The 20,321-nt window shown below is 45.9% G+C and overlaps 1 protein-coding gene across 1 annotated transcript in view; it reads right to left on the minus strand.

Annotated features, from left to right (window-relative positions):
• Positions 1-12,232: 12,232 nt before the first annotated feature.
• Positions 12,233-20,321, minus strand: part of SUSD3 (sushi domain containing 3) — a 33,733-nt gene continuing 25,644 nt past the window's right edge. The window contains exon 5 of the mRNA XM_050904908.1: positions 12,233-12,859. Coding sequence (XP_050760865.1) covers positions 12,646-12,859 — 214 coding nt within the window. The 3' untranslated portion in view covers positions 12,233-12,645. The remainder of the gene's footprint in view (positions 12,860-20,321) is intronic.

Consider the following 20,321-nt stretch of genomic DNA (forward strand, 5'->3'; position numbering starts at 1 on the left):
GCTGGGGATGGCGGCGGGGCCGGGCCGGGGCCGGGCGGGCGCGGCCTGCCGGGGCGGTGCGGCGCGGCGCGGCCTGCCGGGGCGGCGCCTCCCGGGCCCGGAGGAGGCGCTGCCGGAGGCGGCGAGGGGAAGCGGAGCGCCCGGGGCTGCTCCAGGGGCGGCCGGGCCGTTTCGTGGCGGGTTTCCCATCGCCTTGACAGCCTCGCGGGGTAACGCAGCGTCATTTATAGCGACTGCGGTCCTCTGGCCACTCGGGGCGGTGGTGCAGCTCCAAAGTATGGATTTACGCTTGCACGACTGCCAGGTTTGAAACAATTCATTGCATCATGAGTAATGCCACAATTTACTTTTCCACAAGTAATTTAACCGTTCCGAATACCATGTCTACATTTTCATCATATCCGTATGCAATTTATATTTTTTCTTGTGCCGCAGCGCTGTACACGTTTGTTTAAATGCAGCTACGATGTGTAAGGCAAATTTGACAGTTATTCAAGTCCAAGGAGCAGGGACAACTTTTCTCAATTGGAGAAAAGCTTGCAGTGAAGCATCTAATCAACTGGGATATATTAACTTCGTGAGGGAAGAAGTACAAGGAAATCTGTGCATTTTCAAAGCTCCCCTTGGCACAAAATTTCATCAGTGTTTAATTACCCAGTGAGGTATGGAGGACAATATGCCTTCCTAGGTATAAATGCCGCAGAGGAGTGAGGCTGAACCTTAGCTTTGCAAATTGTGATAAAGAAAGGGATACGTTATTTATTACTGCAGATTTTTTTTACTGCAAAATCTGGTCTTTTTATAGCGTATTGGAAAAGGCAGATTTCTAGTATGGCAAAGACACAGGGTGATTTGTAATTACGACTTCTGTTGAAACCACGAAGAAAATGTTTATGTTGAAGAGGGACAGAAATCTTCCCGAGGGATTAAAATCACAGTAGGCAAAGCTGCCTCCGGACTGGTACATAAAATGCTTGAGCCACACAACTGCCCTCGCACAGACAGCTCTTGCTGAAACAGTTTGCTTCTCTTAAGTAGCAAGTCCCCGAGCACCAAGACACAGCCTTACCCAGGAAACACAGCCATTGTGTGGATGACCACTAGGCCACAAGATCCTGAAAGGTTTGCCCTGCTTTGCCTCCTCGCCATCATAACCCAAGCATGTGGAAAAGCAATACCAATATCCCAGGAACGGTTAAACAGAGAGAGATTAAAACGCGCGGCCCCTTGCTTGGAGTGGTGTGGTGTGTTGGGAACTAGCAGCACTGAAGCTGGAAGTCGGCACGTCCTGACTGACAGGCCGGGACTTCTGAAGCCTGCAGGGTAGGCACCAGTTGCCAAACGGGAGGTAAGAAAGGATTTAGTGAGGACTTGACTTTGCGCTTGGATACTGTCCACCCTCTTAGGAGAGACAGCTCCAGCTAGCCTGGGAGTTAGAAAAAATGAAAAAAGAGAATTTGCTGGAAGTTTGCGAGTGCTGCCACTCGGTGGTGGCACGGAGGAAGTGTCACACCCAGCACAACCCCAGAGATGCTGCGTGGGGCGTTTCTAGCGTGTCCTGGGCCAGCATTTCGGCTAGCAGGGTTAGCCCCGCAGTCCCGAAGCTTTCTTCCGGATAATCTCTTTCTCTGATACTCTCGCCTTTGTTTTCAGGGTCTGGCCTTCCCTGCCAGGGTGGGCTTTCTAGCCTGGCACAGCTCTCCAAAGCGAGCGGCGTCCCACCCCAGCGCCGCATCGCACACCCCTGCGCTCCCTGTGCCGCGGCTCCGAGGAGCTCATCGCGGAGACCTTCCTGGGGAGCACAGCCAGAACTGCTGTAATTCACACGATTATATGCACCTCCATTAACAAATGAGATACCTGCATCCCCTCGTTTACTCTTGAAAATGATGGTCTATACCTCCGTACTACAAATGAGAGCAGCTTCTTTATCTAGAAAGTGTAAGAACATGGGACAAAAACCTCATTGAAATATTTTTAGTATTGTCAAATGCTGTGACATTTATGGTGCGTGTCCTTGGGAAGATGAATAGAGTATAAACATCCTGAGTTTATTCCATTTACCCTCAGGAATCCAGATCTTCTGAACAGCATGAAAATAGATTTTTAAATTATTATTATTGCACATGGAGACCTTGATCATGCCTGTATCAGAGTGATTTTTGGCAATGTATTGTAGTAACAGAAACAGGCACCTTGTGGAAAGGAAATTGTCATTTTATAACGCCTTTCATCATATATTTTTAAGACTATTTCATATGTATATTAAAATATTACAGCAAGAAGTGTTGCCTAGTACTAAGAAGCAGTGGTAGTATGGCATGCTGAGGATTTGTTTTTATGACCATTTTATACTGTTGTGAACTCACTGCATTTTGTGCTCCGCTAAAAAGTTTCCCTGGAATCGCTACCAGAATCTAAACCACAAAACTGAAAACCTGGTCGTCTTAATGTGACATAGACTGAAATCTCTAATATAAATCTTAAATGTTTTTTTAGCAGACAGTGTTTCCAAGCTCTGTGAGTGAAATGGAAGTGAAAATCAATCATTCAGGAGTGTTGTGGTCTACAGTGCCACATTGCCTGGAGATATTTTTGTCCTATAGACTCGGATAATGATACAAGATTCAGGGGTTAAATATATCTCCTCCTCATGCCCATGGCACGCAAGACTTCTGCAGCCCTATCGCTGTTAGATTTGCCTTGGAAAGACAGGTCCTTGGGGAGTCGCACGGCCACGGCAGAGGCAGCGGAGAGGGACACACGTCCACATGCACAGGGCACGTCCCTGGGGAGGCACGTACTTGGCCGGAGCTGGGCCACCGAATCCGCTCCCACGGTATGATCCGTGACATTCAAAGAGCACAGCCGGATAGGTAGGACACACGCTCGGTACCGGTAACAGCGATGAGCCGTATGCAGACGGTGCTATGAAACCCTTACGCTCTTTGAGGCGAGTAATGCTGATTTTCAAACCGCTCACAGACCGAGCGGCACTGTGCGAAGCCCTCGCTTCCTGCTTACGGCAGGCGTGCCGCGTCGACAGAGCCCGACTCGTTTCCGAAACTCTGTGATTCATTTCAGATTTCTATCTCCTAATTTAGTGGCTAAGCTAAGTGACCTGCCCAACAATGTTTTATTTCCCAGCGTCTAAAGGACAGCAGATGTATTTCCTGGTTAGCTAATCTCAAAAGCCATTGCTGTTTCCCCCCTGCTAAACCGACTGATTTGTTTATTTGAGTGAATTATTTGATTTACTAAATATTACCCTTGTCCTGGCAGGATCGGCATGTAGTGTTTTCTTGTTTTATCTGTTAATTGTTAAATCACAATATGGTTTCTTATTTTCCCACAGCTGAAGAGGACTGGATCTCTTTAGGAACAAATCAAATCCAGATAGTGCAGGCAGTTCCTTTAACAAAGTCTTTCTTTGTGTTTAAGAAAACGCAATGAAATATTTCTTAAAAGCTCAGATTACACACTAAGCTCCCTTCAGCAAGTTTTAGCTAATCATTTATAAAAACAGACTCTAAGAAGGAAAAAAAAAAGGGAAGGCAGCAACCGGCTGGCCACTCCCGTCAGAGCCGCTGCCCCTCCTGGCTCCGCACTTTTGTTCCTGCAGATTCGGACTTTTTCAGACCGGTCATTCTGCCCAAGTTCCTCGTTACAAATATGCACTTACATGTCTTGTAGAGCATCATCCATAGGTTTCACGGGTTTGCGCTGTGCCCGGTACACGTACAGCGGCGGGGCAGCCGGAGTGCTGTCCTCCTTGCGTGGACGAGCAGAGGTCACTGGCAAGTTGGAGAAGCGAAAGTACACTGGGAGGGAGCGGGTCCGGCTGTGCACAGCCGGCAGAGACCTCCCGGGTGCGTGCAGGTCACGGCTGCCGGGAGCACAGACCCCGGCAGTGCAAATGGGGGGCTGCTCCTTCGCTCCTGCGAGCCAGCGGCAGTTTGCTGTTGATTTTAAGGGACGTGTAATCAGCTCTGAAAACCAAGATGTTTGTTTACTCACAGGATTTTTGTGTGTGTGTGTGTGCTAACGATTTCTAGGATTGCTTTGCATATAGGACAGGTAATTTTCCAGTCTTATTTATATAGTCATAGTATTATTATTGGTATAGTCACCTTTTATTTCTTCGTTGGTTAGAAGGAGATGAAGAAAAACAATTCTCTGACTCCAAACACAAAGGCAGAAGCTGTGCCGCGAGTTCTCAGCTCTTTATTCCCAACCAGCTAAGCCAAACTATTAGATGTGAACCAAACTGACTTGGGTGAAATCATAGCCTGGAGCATCCACAGGTCTGGAAATCCCTGGTCAGTTTTAACTTCTTCTGTTTGTTACATGAGTGAATTACACGCACCCCGATTCTGCTGTGTGACACCCTATCCTGGGAAATTTTGACGGCATTAGTAAAACAAGAAGATGATGCAGATAATGGAAAAATTGAGTACCTCTTGTTCCTGGCACAATGGAAAAGTCAGCATATAGAATAAGCCCTTGTATACTGATCATAAATCATTTTGATAAATATTGTAGAAGTTACTGTGTTGGCTATTAGGTTGTACATGGGATAATGAACAGCCAGCTTCACATACATGTTCAAAACCGCACTTAGCTCAGTATCTGATCCCTTGTAAAGTACAAATCAAATTATACACACGAGAAAAAATACTCAACTAATTTTTTTTTTTCCTAAAAAAGCCAAAACATTGAAATTCTTTGAAGGCAGGAAGCAAATAAAGCCATTTGAGCATCCTCCCCTTAAAATAGGTGTATAAATAAACAGCTGACAGATTTGGCAAACTGACGTTCAGCAGAGCTCCAGGGAGAGAAGCAAGCCACTTCGTCTACGGTGTCCTCACATGGAAGTCATCACCCTGCCAGCTCAGTGCCTCACCTGCCCACCACGGGCCAGGAAGGACAGAAAGGATGGATGGATGCATGCAGCCAGCATGCAACCCACGGGCTTTAAGAATTAAAGGCCAGCATCTGGGCATGGATTAGAAGCCACTGCAGAACCCAGCTCGTAGATGCAACATACGTCCTGTGGGAGACACTGCTGTGAGCATTTCCATATAACCTTGACCTTGAAACACATGAGCAGTCTGAACGCACACATGCGTAAGTATAGCATCAGGGATCCAGGGAACAAGCTGCCGCTGCTCTGCTTTACACCAGATGAACTTTCACTGCCTCGCTTGCTGCTGTGCCAGAGGAGTTTCATGTTTCCGTCATTGCATTAGCGTTAGCTACCAGGAATGGAGACTGGCTTTTGAAACATCTTGATGTGCAGGGTGCTGGGGACTATACAGCGTTCCCACCGGCTGATGCGTTCTGGGTGCAGTGACAATAGAAATGGCTATTGGTTGTGGAATAATTACAAGAGCCTTTCAACACTGGCTCTGTCAATCGTTGCTCTCTTCATAATAGTCCTTAAAAAAATAAGTAGAAAACATCACCTGCTTGTGTTACTGAAGGAACAAACAGATGAGGTTCCTTGGATCACTTTTAGGGGGACAGGATTTGATCAGATTTTACATAGTCATATGTTATGAGGTGTAACTCAAAATACCGCCCTAAATCTGAAAGGTTCTGCTCCACCCCACAGCAAGAGTTTATTAACATGTCATGGAGGAACCTTGCTTTACCCCTGCTGGAGGCCGTTATCTGGCTCTTGCTGTGGTCAGACTTGTCAAGCTGTTTCTTGTGGGGAAATGAGCCCAAGATGAGGTGAAACATGTCCCAAGGATATTTTAAACATATATCACTAGCTTTTCTGGACTTTTGCTCATCCGTGAGTTACCCTACCCTACTCCCAAACCAAGAAAAGTTCTTAAACTTCTCAACAGTTACTAAATGTGCTGAAGATGAAACAGTCCTATAGACGCAGTCAAGTGTAGCCACCTTTCTGAAGCAAGCCAGAGGAGCATGCAGGTCTCAGCTCTGGCTGGAGATCCCCCACCCGCAAGGTGCTCATTGTGATGTTTCTTTCTACTCTTGCCTCAGGTGTTTTTTCTGGGCACAAGAACTACTGCACTATGGTATTTAAAGATAGTGTAAATTCTGCAGATATCTTGTAAGCTGTATCAGATGTTGTTGTGGTTTAATGCCAGCCGGCAACTCAGCCCCACACAGCCACTCACTCACTCCCCCCCGGTGGGACAGGGGAGAGAATTGGAAGAGTCAAAGTGAGAACACTCATGGATTGAGATAAAGACAGTTTAATAGGTAAAGCAAAAGCTGCGCACGCAAGCAAAGCAAAACAAGGAATTCATTCACCATCGGCAGGCAGGTGTTCAGCCATCTCCAGGAAAGCAGGGCTCCATCACGCCTAACAGTGACTTGGGAAGACAAACGCCATCACTCCGAACGTCCCCCCCTTCCTTCTTCTTCCCCCAGCTTTATATGCTGAGCATGATGTCATATGGTCTGGACTCTCCCTTTGGTCAGTTGGGGTCAGCTGTCCCGGCTGTGTCCCCTCCCAGCTCCTTGTGCACCCCCAGCCTGCTCGCAGGTGGGGTGGGGTGAGGAGCAGAAAAGGCCTTGACTCTGTGTAAGCACTGCTCAGCAATAAGGAAAGCATCCCTGTGTTATCAACACTGTTTTCAGCACAAATCCAAACCATAGCCCCATACCAGCTACTATGAAGAAAATCAACTCTATCCCCGCCAAAACCAGCACAGATGTCATCAGATAGCATTTATGTGAATTTTCCCTAAAACTTCCACAGAACACTTAAGATATCCCTAAACAAAACAAAATACGTATCACAGTTTAACAGCTTCTTGCTGAGCTATCAACGTTATGAAAGGATGCAACCATAAGTCATCTCAAAAGCTACCAGCTGGCATATTGCCAAATTTTCTTCTTGGTCCTTCCAAGCAGAAGATTCAATTATATCTACCCTTTAATTAAAGTTATTAAGAAGTTGTGCTGCGTGACATTGTTTTAAAAAAAAAATAGTTGCAAAAGCCGTTTACATCTGACAATAAGTTATAGCAGATTGATTTAGTTACTCTGCTTCCAAGATATCACTGATGACTGGGATGTTTTGGAAGCAAAATTGTTAGAGCCCTCTGCCTCCTCTTCACCCCAAACCATCAGTCGTTTGTATCCTGTTCTTACAGCCGATGTCTGGTGTAGCCAGAGGGCTCCTGCTTCCCCGTGCCGTGCCGTTTCCGACCGGTGGTATCGGCCACCTCCTGCAGGTTGTCACGTTCCATCAGTTTCACAGGCCTGCCTCTTTTCGGGGTCCTGGCCTTCTCCTGGAAACTTTGAACAATACCAGCCCATAACCAAAAGTTAGACAGACAGCAGCAGAGCGTGCTGAGGAAAACAGCATCTTTAGAGACTTCCAGGATAATACCCAACGGGCAGGTGTCCAGGAGAAAGCCGGCATGGCCAAAAATCCATGTGGAAAGCTCCATGAAAGCAATGTTAACTCTACGGTAGGTACTCTGGTGTCCATCCCAAGCTTCATTGCTCCATCCAGATCAAAATGTAGTCTTTCCCTTTCTTTCAACCATAGAAGACGTGTCAAGGTTATACATACATTTGACAGCTTCAAGTATTCGTGAATCGTGAGTCAGGCCTCCCCCAAATCATGTCATAACCATCAAAGAAACTTAAGAGACTTGTGTGTTTTCTTCTGTTGTTTGACACTTCAGGACTGAAACTTCTCCCTTTCAATACAAGTGTGAGGCACCTATTTATTTTTAAATAGAAGCTGTGATTTTCACCTGTTCGTCCAACTCCACCATTTCTGGCTTAAGAAAATAAGAAGTATCACAAGACTTGTGACAAAAATCACAGGATCTGGCAACACTATACTCTGTGCTCTCCCACAAATACAAGTAGGTGTTCCCCACAGGAGATACTTCTGTGAGGACTTACTGCTGCAGGTACGGGGTTCACTGGGTTCCCATGCAGAGCCCTCAGCACTTCCCAGGCTCAGGCACTCCAGGTTTCCAGCATGCCTTCTTTCCTTTGTTTCAAAGAATGAATTTTCATTTAAAAGGAAGGAAGGATCAGATACCCTCCTGCAGCAAATAGTATGTCAGCTGGCTTAAAAACCATTCCCTGTTCAGTATTTAGTATAAGATCTTAAAAACTGTCTTTTGGTTTTCTGCAAGCAGTCAAAGCTTAACAACAGACCAGTGCAAGAGCCTCAGCAGAGTTGCCTGCTCTAGGAAAACACTTTTAAAATAACAGGGTGAGGGAATGCAAATAAGCAATTGCTCTGATAAACACTGTTGCCAGTTTTTAAATCTGTGAAGAATTATCCTGTCATACTGTAACGTACATCAAGTTACAAGCATCCGTGCAGGGAGGGGGCTGTCTTGTGCTTGTTTATGTAGTTTGTAGCATTTTAACTTGTTCTTTAAGTGCAAGCCGTCAGTTCCATAAAATACACAAGGAAATGCAAGTCGTCTGTAGCAGAAATGGGAGCCTGAATCCATTTGAAACCACTGGCTGGCAAACATTTAAGGGTTAACTTAATAAATACGAGTTTTTAAATGTCTATTTTAGATTCTCAGTTGCTTTCATCTCCTTCCTGCACAGCACTTATTTTCCTTCTGACAATAAATAATGTTTACATGAGCAATAAAGCTAACTCCAGGGGGTGCAGGCGTCATAAACTAAGCACAGTCCCAGAGGAAACCGAGCCACAAATCTTATAAAACCAGTATGGGTGTTGTTTCCTTATCTTCGTGTAACTTTGCTGCCTCTTGTTTTAGACGCCTAAATAAATAACAGTAATCCAATGCTCTGGCACAGAGACAGCAAATTTACCTACCTTCTCTGTTGCTTGCCGTGGCTATCAATGCCTTGTCATCTCAAGGTTTTACTTTCCCCCAGCAAACATTCCTTAGATTGGCCTGATCTGTAGGACAGGGTAACCGGGCTCCCTTCTCACGCAGCGTGTTGACCCAGACATCCCAACGAGTGAATTTATTTCACTCAGTGCCTTGCAATCATATTATCGCATTTTAAAGTCACGTGATAAAATCAAAATGCCAGGGAGCTAAATCATGAAATCCAATTAGCATAATCGCAGAGATGTGGAAGAGGAAGGAAATTCGGAAGAGCTGCAGAGGGGCAGGATCAAGCATAGCTGGGCCACCCTTCACACGTGTACCTTACCTGCTTTTAAGAAGTCAGGCATGATATTACTACTAGAACCGAACAGTTCCCTCCCATGCCTACAACTCTGTTTAATCCTAGGTGGAGATGTGCCTTCTTTGCAAATTGTTTAATCATTTGTCCTACACTCTTTCTGGGTATCAGAGAAGCGCCTTCATTCTGGTACTTCTTGAGGTTCTCTGCTCTCTCCTTATTAGATTTGCCCTTTTCCATCTTCTAAGACCTCCCTTGTCCCTTCACTGTTTCCTGAAGCTGTATCAATGATGGTTCAAGTATTGCTTAGCTAATTCCTCAGTGCTTTAGGATGAATTTCATCAAGGAATCACATTTATCTTCATATTTGTGATCTTTTTCTTGCATTATTCTAGGCTGCAATCCTTGTCCTGTGTTAAAATTCATCACATTAAACAGCAAACTTTTCAGTGATACCTGATCCAAAGTAGACATTAAGTGGTTGTCATCTCGGGGTCCATTTTTGCTTTTCCCGAGAAATACCTTACCTGTAGTTTTACTCTCTCTTTCTTCCACTGTATTTTTCTCTTCTTTCATTTCCCTTGCTTGCTGTAGCTCACATATTACCTCTTATCTTTCTGAACAGCTGCACTCACCTCTTTTTGTGCTGCTCCTCAGTCATCTGCCACATTTCCTTTTTTTGAGTTTTTCCGCTCTAATTTTCATGTCCTCAGAGTTCCTGAGGCAGCTGTATCAGATTTTTGCTGTCCTCTGCATCGGGTTTGTCTGGCATGCCTTTAAACAGTCTCTGCTAGTGACTGCCAGCTCTCCTGCGCTCCTTCTATCAGATTGTTTCGGCATAGATCCTTTGTATTTGTTATTTCAGTACGTCAAAATTTGCCTTTTCGAAGTCCATTTTCCTTATTCTGCTGCTCTTCCTCCTTTTCTTAAAAATGTGATGTCACTTATTTTCACATTCGCCCAAATGTCACTTTTGATTTTTAACAAGTTCTTCCCTGCTATGCTCAGAAGCAACTGCCACTCCACTTCCCACCACCTTTGGAAATAAAGCAGTCACCAAGACATATGTTCGAACTCCTGACGGTTGTACACTTTTCCAGCAGAGAATTAGACAAATAAAGTCACCCAATATTAAAGATGGTTCTGTTATTTCCCCAAGTAAACTTCTGCCAGCTCCTCCTCCTAACTGCAGAGTCAGTGCTGAGCGTCCAGCAGCCCATGCTCCACGCTCCTTCGCCCTTCGTTCTCCAACCACAACCATTAATTAACGAGCATTTCACCTCATGCTGCACTTCAGAGAATGTACAGACCTTTCTTCTCATGTGTCCTACCTGGAACAAGCTATCATTTACCATGCCAAGATCCTAGTCCTATCATTTGTCCCACCAGCACCAGTAATTCTTATTAAGTTGTACCTTTCATTTACCAAGTGGAAAGTCTTGAACTTCTTTGCATTTAATTGTAATGTACCAGCCATACGTATAGGAGCATCGCAGATGTTTGGTTGGTTTTCCCAGCCCTTGTTCCTCTCTGTGCTCCTTTCACACATTTTGTTTTCATTTTCATCCACCTGCGGACTTTCACCGCTGATGCTATTCAAGCCTTCACTCTCAAACAGGACCCAGGAGTGCTTTCCTCTGCCGGATGGAGCCCAGCCATTCCCAGCTGTCCTGCCCCAAAGCCCCACGCCAGCCGTGGGGAAGAGCTGCCGCTCTGACGGCTGGAGCGCGTAGCTTTGTGCCGAGATTTCACATCCTTGCATCTCATTTTCCACTTGAGGGCACCCGGCTAGGGCCTCCAGCTGGCCCCTCCGAGGGACTGCCTTGCGCCCAGACTTTCTAACGCGTCCCCTCAAAAAAACTTTCTGACCCCTTTGCACCCTCCCAAACATCGCCAGCGACCCTGCGAGCTGCCCGGCGCGGCTGCAGCCGGGCTGGCGGTGTGGCACAGGCAGCGGAGCCGGTGCCAGCCCCGCGCGTAGCCAGAGGCAAACGCTGCACATGGGATGCAAGAGCGCATCTGGGTAGAGAAGCTGGCTGGGTCTGGCAGGGTACCGAAAACCTGCAGGTAAAATGGTTCCCAGCACAAATATGTCCTGCTAAACATTGGCTAGTATTAATTTAATGAATTGAGAACTTAATTGGAACGAGTGTTGAGAAGTAGATCCATTCTCCTTTTCGCCGCACATACTAAGTGCATTGCAGGGGTACAGCCTGTTGTAATGTATAGAAGAACTGAGCTTATTAGGAACAAAAAAAAGCTCCTTTGCTCCAACTTCCACAAAGCTGAAGTTCAAGCACGTGTTTTTGATCTCTGCCAAGTGTGGCCGGGATGGAACAGGGCATTTCTAAGCCTGCCAGCAAGATACAGTAATTTGAACTTCAAAACTGAAACTTTAAGGTCTTAAGAGGATACCTGATTCATAACAAGTGGGATATACAATAAAACAATTACTGGAGCTTGCTGTAAGATCATATTTCCATCATGACAGGACTGTGACAATACCCATTAGACAGCTTATGACAGGAGAATAAATAAGGCTTCAATTTGAACAAAAAATAACTATACTGTAACTATAAGATATACATGTGTGTGCATATAAACAGCAGAATAAGAGCCACATCAGTTACTTAACTATTCAAAATGGACAAAACAAGAAAAAAACCAAACCTTGTTTCCTCACACAGTGAACAGATTAATAATAGGAAAAGAAGGCAGGTTTCCAAAAAACTACATCACCCCTTTATTTAGAGTGCTCTCACAGGGATGCTGCAGCGATCATCTGAGCCACGCTGCTCCAGGGAGGCTGCACCACCTTCCCCCCCCCGCAAGCCCGCACACCGGCTGCTCTCTTGCGCTGACACACGTACATCAGCTATAGGCGGTCAACGGTGTGCTCCCTCGCGGGACAAAGCGTGCCATAGTAAGGCAGCACATCCCTCCATACGCTCTCCCCTCTCCGACAGGCTGGTGGATCTGGAGATGTGCCTCTACTGCACCCAGTCTCACACGCTCTCTAAATGCGGAGCAGATGAATCGAACAAAAAGGCCTTCCTGATACAAAACAACGGGGGCTTTTAATTAAAAACAAAATTTTATTGTAGTTCTATCACACTACTGTGTAAAAATATGGGGGATTTTTCATTCTGAAATGCTTACAAAAAACACTGGTTAAAAGAAGGTTGCAATCTTACGAATGTGTAATTATCATCAGTGACTTTGTATGAGGCAAATATACAAACGGGCTACCGTTTCTCTCTAGATGCACAGAAGAATGATATTATGCTTTTGCCACGGTCACAATACATAGCACACCGTAGAGAATGCCTACGGACTGCCAGCCTCAACGATCATTTTTTTATTTGTATCAGACCTTGAAGCATTTCTGTTAAATAACCATCTTGGAATATAGAAAACTTTCAAATTCATATGAATAATTAACTTTCTATGTTGTCTTTAAGGCACATATTTCTATCCAAATTTCATTTTGGTCCAGAGGAGCAATTGTATTTCAGACACCAGCTATCCAGGTATCTGACAGCTCGGTTTGTTATAACTATCCTTATGTCCATAGACTTCAACCACATGTATTGAATTCACTGTCTGTACCGCCGTGTTGTGTCCTGGTACAGCTTGTTTCACGGGTGCACTACTGCTTTTGGTTAACTTAGGCAGATGACCGGTGTCTTTGCAACACCCAGGAGCTATGACGTCCCGAGTCCACTCCTCCTGGAACCTGTAAGCATGAAGGAAAAAGTTATTTCTGTTTCATTTGCTCTGGTGAGGATACAGAACTTTCTAATCCATTTTATTTGTACATCAGGCATTTTGCAAACAACTTGTGCTGTAACATATGGACTCACTTCTTTAAAACCAGTTGGCAGCAGCAGGGCAAATAATTGTGTCTCCGTAAAAACTGATGCAGACCTTGAAAAGACTTGTGAGGTTGATTTTATTTGGGGTTGGGGCAGATGTTATTTGTTTGTTTTCCATCGAACGAGTCCCCAGCTTCAATTTAATGCTACGCTATCTGGAGAATATTACTAAGAACACTTGAATGCTGAGACTGGTGCAGAAGGAAAGTCCTTGCTTGGTTAGCGGAGCACTGTTGGGAGCACAAGAGCCAGTTGTGCTCAGTGGGATTTGAGGTGTTATTTGCAGAGCTGCCAGCGATGCCGATGCAGCGCGGACGCATCGTGGCTTGTGCTAGCCTTTGACTGCCCGACCTGGCTGCTGCCTGGCCCTCCCAGAAGGGACCGCAGGCTGGGACTCGGTCTTTGCCAGCTGCGTGTGTATGCAGCACTGGCAGTCACCGATCCATCCTGCACCCCACCTTCCCACACCGGGAAAGCAAGGTGTGCCCAGCTGTGGGGTAAGCCAGCACAGGCTGCTGACCCAGACAGCAAATAACCCCGCAGTGGATGGTGTGGGCAGAGCAGCAGCAGCGGCAGACCGAGACGGCAGACTTGCTGAAAGGATGCTCAGTAAACTACGCACAACTCGTTCAGGGAAACGGGGGGATGGGATCAGCTTGTTCTTGAACTCTGCTGCAAGAGGCATGATGGCTGCAGCGGGCTTCTGTGAACCAGAAGCAGGTAAGACGCAGCCCTTCTGGGTTTGTGCCAAATTACTGTAGTCTGAGCGTGTGGGCTTTTGTAAAACATCAGTTATTCCACGGCAGCTGCTTGCACGCAGGGCAGATGCTGAGGTTGCTTGCCCCACATTCACTGCAGGTGAGCTAGCTCACGTGGCTCCTCTAGCTTCCTCTGAAGCCGTCGGTGTTGGCCCCTGAACGCAGCAGCCTGCACACCCACATCCAGGACAACGTGGTCTTACCCTTTCGTAAGTGAAAAGCTGGTCAGGAAACAGAAGCTGCATTCTGCAGTTATCGGTTGCAGAAAGCCAGCAGAAATGCTCGTACACGAAACGTGCATACATACAGGAACCGCAGGGGAATAACAGAAAATAAAACCAAATAACCAAGGTCTTGCTGTTCTGGTACAGAGTAGGTATACTGCAGATACATCTTTCCTGTAAAGGAGAATAAATCTTGCTCTTCACTGGAAAGCTGTATTACAGAACTATTTGGGGCATGAGCTACAGTCAGATAGTGTAAAGGCATCTTAAAACACTTCTGCATTTGACGCGAGAAGGCACTGTATCAGCACAGTCAGAATATACTCATCAAGGAGGTGCTCAGATGAGCAGAATTTATCCACCTGTAATGTGGACAACAACAAACAACTCATCTATTTCTCAAAAAACCCAGCCTGGTAACTTTACCCGCTTTGTATTGACCTGTACTGTTTTAACTGTGCCTTTTAATCTCGATGTGTCAACAAGTCCTCAAGTATCTTTGTGCTGGACACCAGAACACCTATCTGAGTAACCCTGTGGCTTGCCATCAGGGAACAGAAGCTACGTGGAGTAATGCTGCAGATATCACTGCTGAAAGAAAATCTTCTGAGATACTTGTTACTGTTTATTTATTGGGGTTTTTTTTATAGTATGAGGAACTAGGTTCCGTCTTCTTGAGGTGGTAGTCAATAGTTACAAAATAAAAATCAAATCAAAAGAGCGTGTAGAGGGAGAACTGGGATAATGTTTTGCATGGGGTATCCACAGCCTTTGCAAATAGCCCTGCCAGGATTATAGTTCAAATGTAGGTATTCTGGTTATTCTGCAATACATATAGTTTACCTGGACAGAATTCATCCCATTCGGACATCCTCTCCTATAAAGCTCTGCATTGTGAAACTCTGCAGTTACCCACAGTCTACCACCAACTCAGAAAGCCAAACTGGCTAAAACTGTACTTGGAGGACAACTATACTGCTGGCTAAGCAACCTCTTCCTCCCATTTGGGGAACTATTAAGCCTCCATTGACTGAAATAAGTCTAGGATGAGGTGACAGTAGGCACCCTCCATTCATTGCAGTACACCCAACCCTGTGGACGCCAGAGGGACAGTGAAGTCAGCGGAGTTCCACCTAAGCGGAGGCTGAGAAGAGCTATTAAGAGGGTTGCAGTGTCAACAAGGGACAGATAAATGTGCACGCAGTGGGCTCTCCTCTGCACACATGGCTATCAGTCAGACGCAGCCTTCAGTTTGCACTTTCATCCTCGGGAGATCTGTACTTTATCATGAATAAGTGTGACTTTTTTTCAAGTGCTTCAACTTCCCTTAACTCCAGTTTCCAGCTGGGCTACTTCAAAACATCACGGTAAGAGGATCAGAAGGCCTCCCTGTACTCTTATCTGGAAAGGCAAACCCACCCAAGGATGCTAGGTGCTGAACAGCCTAGCTAGATGCACAATACATTTGACAAGGACAGACTTTATTTGACAGATAAAGTCAGAGCTCCCATCTGGGGAGAAGAACAGCCACCACAGCATTTGTCAATGGGTTTTAGAGGATTCACAAGAATTTTGCTTTGTGTGACTTGAGAGCTGTTCCTAGCTGGAGGGGAAGACGCTGTTAACGGGACATCCGAGAAGTGTGAGAACTCAGAGCACTGGGGCTGCCACAATGCTGCCCCGTGCTGGCACTGGCTCTGAAAAGAGATTTTTATACTGGAGGAGGGGAGGGGATTTTTTTGTTGCTGTATGTCTGGTGACTTTGTACAAGACCCTGGGGTAATCATGGAAGCATTATGAAAACAATAATAGCAGCTTTATTGAAAGCACATGTTGCTGTGCACACACTCTCCACGCTCGTTGCGATGACAATTAAGATTGAAATTCAGAAATCGGTACAATTTAGCAGCCAGCTATCCTACCCTTTGTGACAGGGCCCCAAGATGAAACCACAGCTCACTTCCCCTGCCTGATCTTTCTTTGAAACATGCGTGTCAAAAGGTACTGGAAGATTTTAGTCGCTGAAAGGTGGCGGCGGGGAACACAGAGCACAGTAATAACAGACTAGAGGGAAAAAAAAAACCCTCTATGAATAGAGAAGCTCAAGGTGGGACAACTCGCAGGGTGGGACAATCTATGTAAAAGCTTGAAAAGGAAATCTGCCCCTCTCCTGTGCTGGGTCTCCTCCCCTCCGGTCCTAGGTGCCACGCAATCAAACATCGCATGTGTAGGGAACGGTATTAATTACGTACAATTGTATCAAACAGGTCATTTGCTCTTTGCAGCCGTTTCCCTGGATGCTTTATGTAGCGAAGTATTAAACACCACAGTGACGATCGGTCCCACATCTCCTCCTGCAGCCCTGGGAGCAGCCCACTGGCGGCTCTCTGCAATTTAAGCCTTGTAGCTGAGCGAGGGGGGCCACCGTCCCTTGGCTACTCACTCACGCCCGCGCAGATGTTCAAGTACGCCGTGCAAAGGATCCCGCACAGGTACCACAGCCTGGGGCGGCAGGAGCCAGCATGCCCGAGCTTTCAGACAAACGAGAGCAATTTCTGACAGCGAGGCCGATCGTAAAAGAAAATGCATGGGTCTTTTGGAGGGAGTGAAGGGTCCAGCTCTCTGGTGAGGCTGCTGACCTTCAAAAGCACCCAGAGAAATCGGTTTCCCCAGGACCTCTAACAGTCTTGCACTAAGTCACTGTTGTAGAACATGTTTTGCCCCCTTAATTCTCCCACTGATGCATCTCCTGACAGTCATTCTAGGTGTCCTGGTGGGTTTTTCTTGTTCTACTTAGGTTTTCGATCGAGCTTTGCAGCAGCCTGTCTCTCAACGTGGGTATTTTTTCAAGTGTTGGCCCCTTTCACCGTGGTAAATCTACACCACGCTATCCTGCTTCCTTCAGATCCTTCAACTTTTTAATCTCTGCTACTTAGGTGTCCAGAGGGGAAGAGCAGCTGGGAAAGCGCCCTCAAGGCAGCAGAGGGCAACGCAGGAATGTGGCCAAGTGTCCCCTCCCATCTTGTCCATACTTCTAGAAGCTCCTTTGCCTTAAAACCGCACTCCTCAGCAAGCCTGGGCAGACATGAACATTTTTTAGAGCAACACGAGTTTCTGATTTGCGCCTTCCTTGCAACCCCTTACACAAGGTAGTGGAAAACTTCAACCGTTATAGCCACTAAATCAAAGAGAAAAAGAAAACACATTTCATTTTACTGTGGAGGCCAAAGCTGTGAGCTAATTTCACCAACCTTGCATATGACTTCTTGGACTGACTGAAAACACCGAGTTGCCTCTCCTAAGAGCATGCTGGCTTTGGGTTTTTTTGCAAAACCTTTTCACTTGGACATCTTTGTTGTTGGATTGTCCTTATCTGCTTTTTGCCAGGTACACTGGTAATGCATCTTGTAGTCAGAAAGGGCTCCGGTACAAAAATTTCAGGTACTAAAAATATCTGCTGTGGGAGAATATACTAGCCTGTTTCTCTGCAGAGAAGATTTTTTCTTCTTGATAATATGCTCCAGCTGTAGTGGATATCTGAAAGGAGGACTTTAAACCTACTGAGACATGGGCTTTTCCATTTGACTCACTCCTGCAGTCAGATCAGCTACTTCATAGAGAATGTTTTATAACTTGGCCTAGAGCTGTGTAAAATAATTCACCTCAAAACAGTCCAAATTTGGAATGCACAACTTCTTCCAAATGCTTCCACACCAGGAGAAAAAAAATCACCAAATTTCTTTGCTGCTCTTTAAGATGTATTTTTGAGCTGGACTAGTTTCTTTCTGGTTGTTATCTTAGCTGACAGAGGATGAAAAGGAGTTAGTCTACAGCTAAATTCAGTTCTTCCTGACTGTCGAAAATACTGGACCATCAATTCTCCCTTGCAAAGTAACAGCACATCCCTGAGTCAAGGGAGTATCTATTCTAGGACAGGTTACAGGACTGTTACGCTGAAAAAACAAAGAAAATAGAGACTTCCCTAGGTGTGGCTATTTCTTACCATAATTAGGAAGTTGATGCAAACTGAAACGAGCTCTCTCAGCTTTTTCTTATTACTAGCTATCTGTATTTCTCCTGGGACCGCTATCTTCCTGCGCGTGCTGATGTATAAATATGCTACGGCTCAAACAGTGGAGCGCCCAGTTCTTTAATGTCTTTGCAGGCCAAAAAGGGTTTGCTGTTTGCTCTCACAATGGTTACGCTAGCTTGTGCATATTTTTGTGATTTCTCCTAGAGGCGTGGCTAGGACTACTTAATGGAAAAGAGGAGGCTGCTATTTCAGTTTGGGAGTGACAAGCAAGCCGCTGGAGTTTCTCCGCCTTGCTCCGGGCAGGGGATCCCAAGGCCAAACTGGCCTCAACCCACCCGTACCAACCATTCCCCCGGGGAACAGCCACAGCTGACCCACGGCAGCGGGTGAGCGCACCCCCGCGCCCGCGTTAGGGTGACCCCCCTCTTCTGTTCGACACCAGTGTCTTTAATATCATCTCTTCCCGACCTTCACCTCCATCTCTCAGCCATTACCAGTAGCGGGCACAGAGGAAGGACAGCTCTCATTAAGCTTCTCTTTACTGATGTTTTACCCTGGGCCTGTCACAGGGCAGAGGACAGCCTGCCTGCTCCAGCAGCTGACTAAGTCCAAGCTCTCCCACGTGGCTGTTTGCTGGGGATGGAAGAGGACGGTTCATCTCGGGCGGTGCTTGCCCAAGCAATTATTCCAGAGAAGGATTACTGCAGGGTCAGGTATTATTCTTCGTCAGAAAAGTAACTGCCTCAAAAATAACATATCCTGCTCAGGAACGTAACCATATCAAAAAACCTCTTAAAGCCCGCACGGCATCTCAAATGCTAGTTCTTCTGCAATACCAAACGTCCCTGGTGCTCAGGGCTCTCCCCGGCGAGACCCACAGTGCCTGTCTAACCCCGGGCAGACGCAGGCATGGCGCTCTCTGCTGCTTTGAGGTGCTCCTCACTTTGGATGAACGATGCCAACAGTCCCGGTTTCATTCTCATGCAGAATTGGGAAGACTTTTAAATCTTAAAATGTTAAAGAGAGCAGAATGTGGTTTACTGATTTTAGGCTTTTCTCCTGATACATACTGCAGCCGGGCTGTGCGAGCTATTCCCAATACCTCCCCGTGGTGACAAGCCCTGCCTCTGCCTAGCAATCCTCCCGGGGGGCTGTTCTGGAGGTTCATGCACATTGTTCTCCTCTAACTACACGGCCCAGAGCTGCAGCTAATCTCCCTCCCATAGACGGCAGACCCTTTTCTTCAGCTAATCTGTCTCAAACCTCTGCATCATGCAGCAACCTGCTATCTCTGCTCTATGCTCCAAACTTCTGAGAAGCAACGCCGGGGAAAACATGTCCCTCCCAGCGGCCCCATGCCTTGTAGCTTGTCTTTCCCTGCTCAACATTAGTTAGCTCTTCAAATATTATAAAAGAGCAAATATGCTGTAAATGCTTGCAGCTCCTGCATATGACTTTCTGCTAAAAACTGGTATTTTTATCCTCATTAGGATTCCTTACATCCAAATGAAAGAGGTGGCATCAACAGTCAATGCACTGTAGGTAATGATCCCCGGTATTTGTAGACTTATTTCTCAGCAATTTAAAGCAATTTGTTCAAGCAGCCAAGAAGCCAGAACGGGGCTCATTATAATTAGAGTAGTTGCCACTAAAATTCAACATTTCCCTGCAAAACTATATATTCATCACATTTGTTCCGTGCTTCAAACACGAAGGGAAAAAGATCTCATTTTGTGGCAGACAGGTCCAGACAGCACACTGGAGCCTCTCCTGTCCAACAGCTGGGCTTCTACATTATTTATAACTTCTATACATCAGCATTCTGCATCCACATTATGTCACCTCATTAGAGCCAAAATTATGTCATCGGCATACTAAGGCACTGCTTTTACAGACAATAGTTTTTTAATCCTAAATTACTCTGTAAACCATAACAAACATCTTACCTGCCTGAGAGAATTAGCTTTTTCATTTGTTCTTACAGTATTTTTGATCCTTAAAGTGGTGAATCAAAATGTTAATCTCTAGTTAATCTCTAAATCTATTTCAATTAAGTCTGAAAAGCCGCATGACCTACATCCTTGTTTAGTCAAAAATAGGCTAAGATATACTCAAGAGGGTCTTCTTCAAGGGTGGAGGAGTTCTCACTCTTCCAGATACTTCATATGTTACATGAAGAAGCAGCAGAACAGTTTTCTTTAAGAAAAGGAAATGCTATCGTAAAAATGACTTAAATTGCCAAGCCTCCACCCACTCCTTTCTCAGACAAGGGCACCACTCATGTCTCAGCCTTCCCCTTTTAAGTGGG

Source organism: Gymnogyps californianus, chromosome 13 (genome assembly GCF_018139145.2).
Source record: "Gymnogyps californianus isolate 813 chromosome 13, ASM1813914v2, whole genome shotgun sequence".
Classification (NCBI taxonomy): domain Eukaryota; kingdom Metazoa; phylum Chordata; class Aves; order Accipitriformes; family Cathartidae; genus Gymnogyps; species Gymnogyps californianus.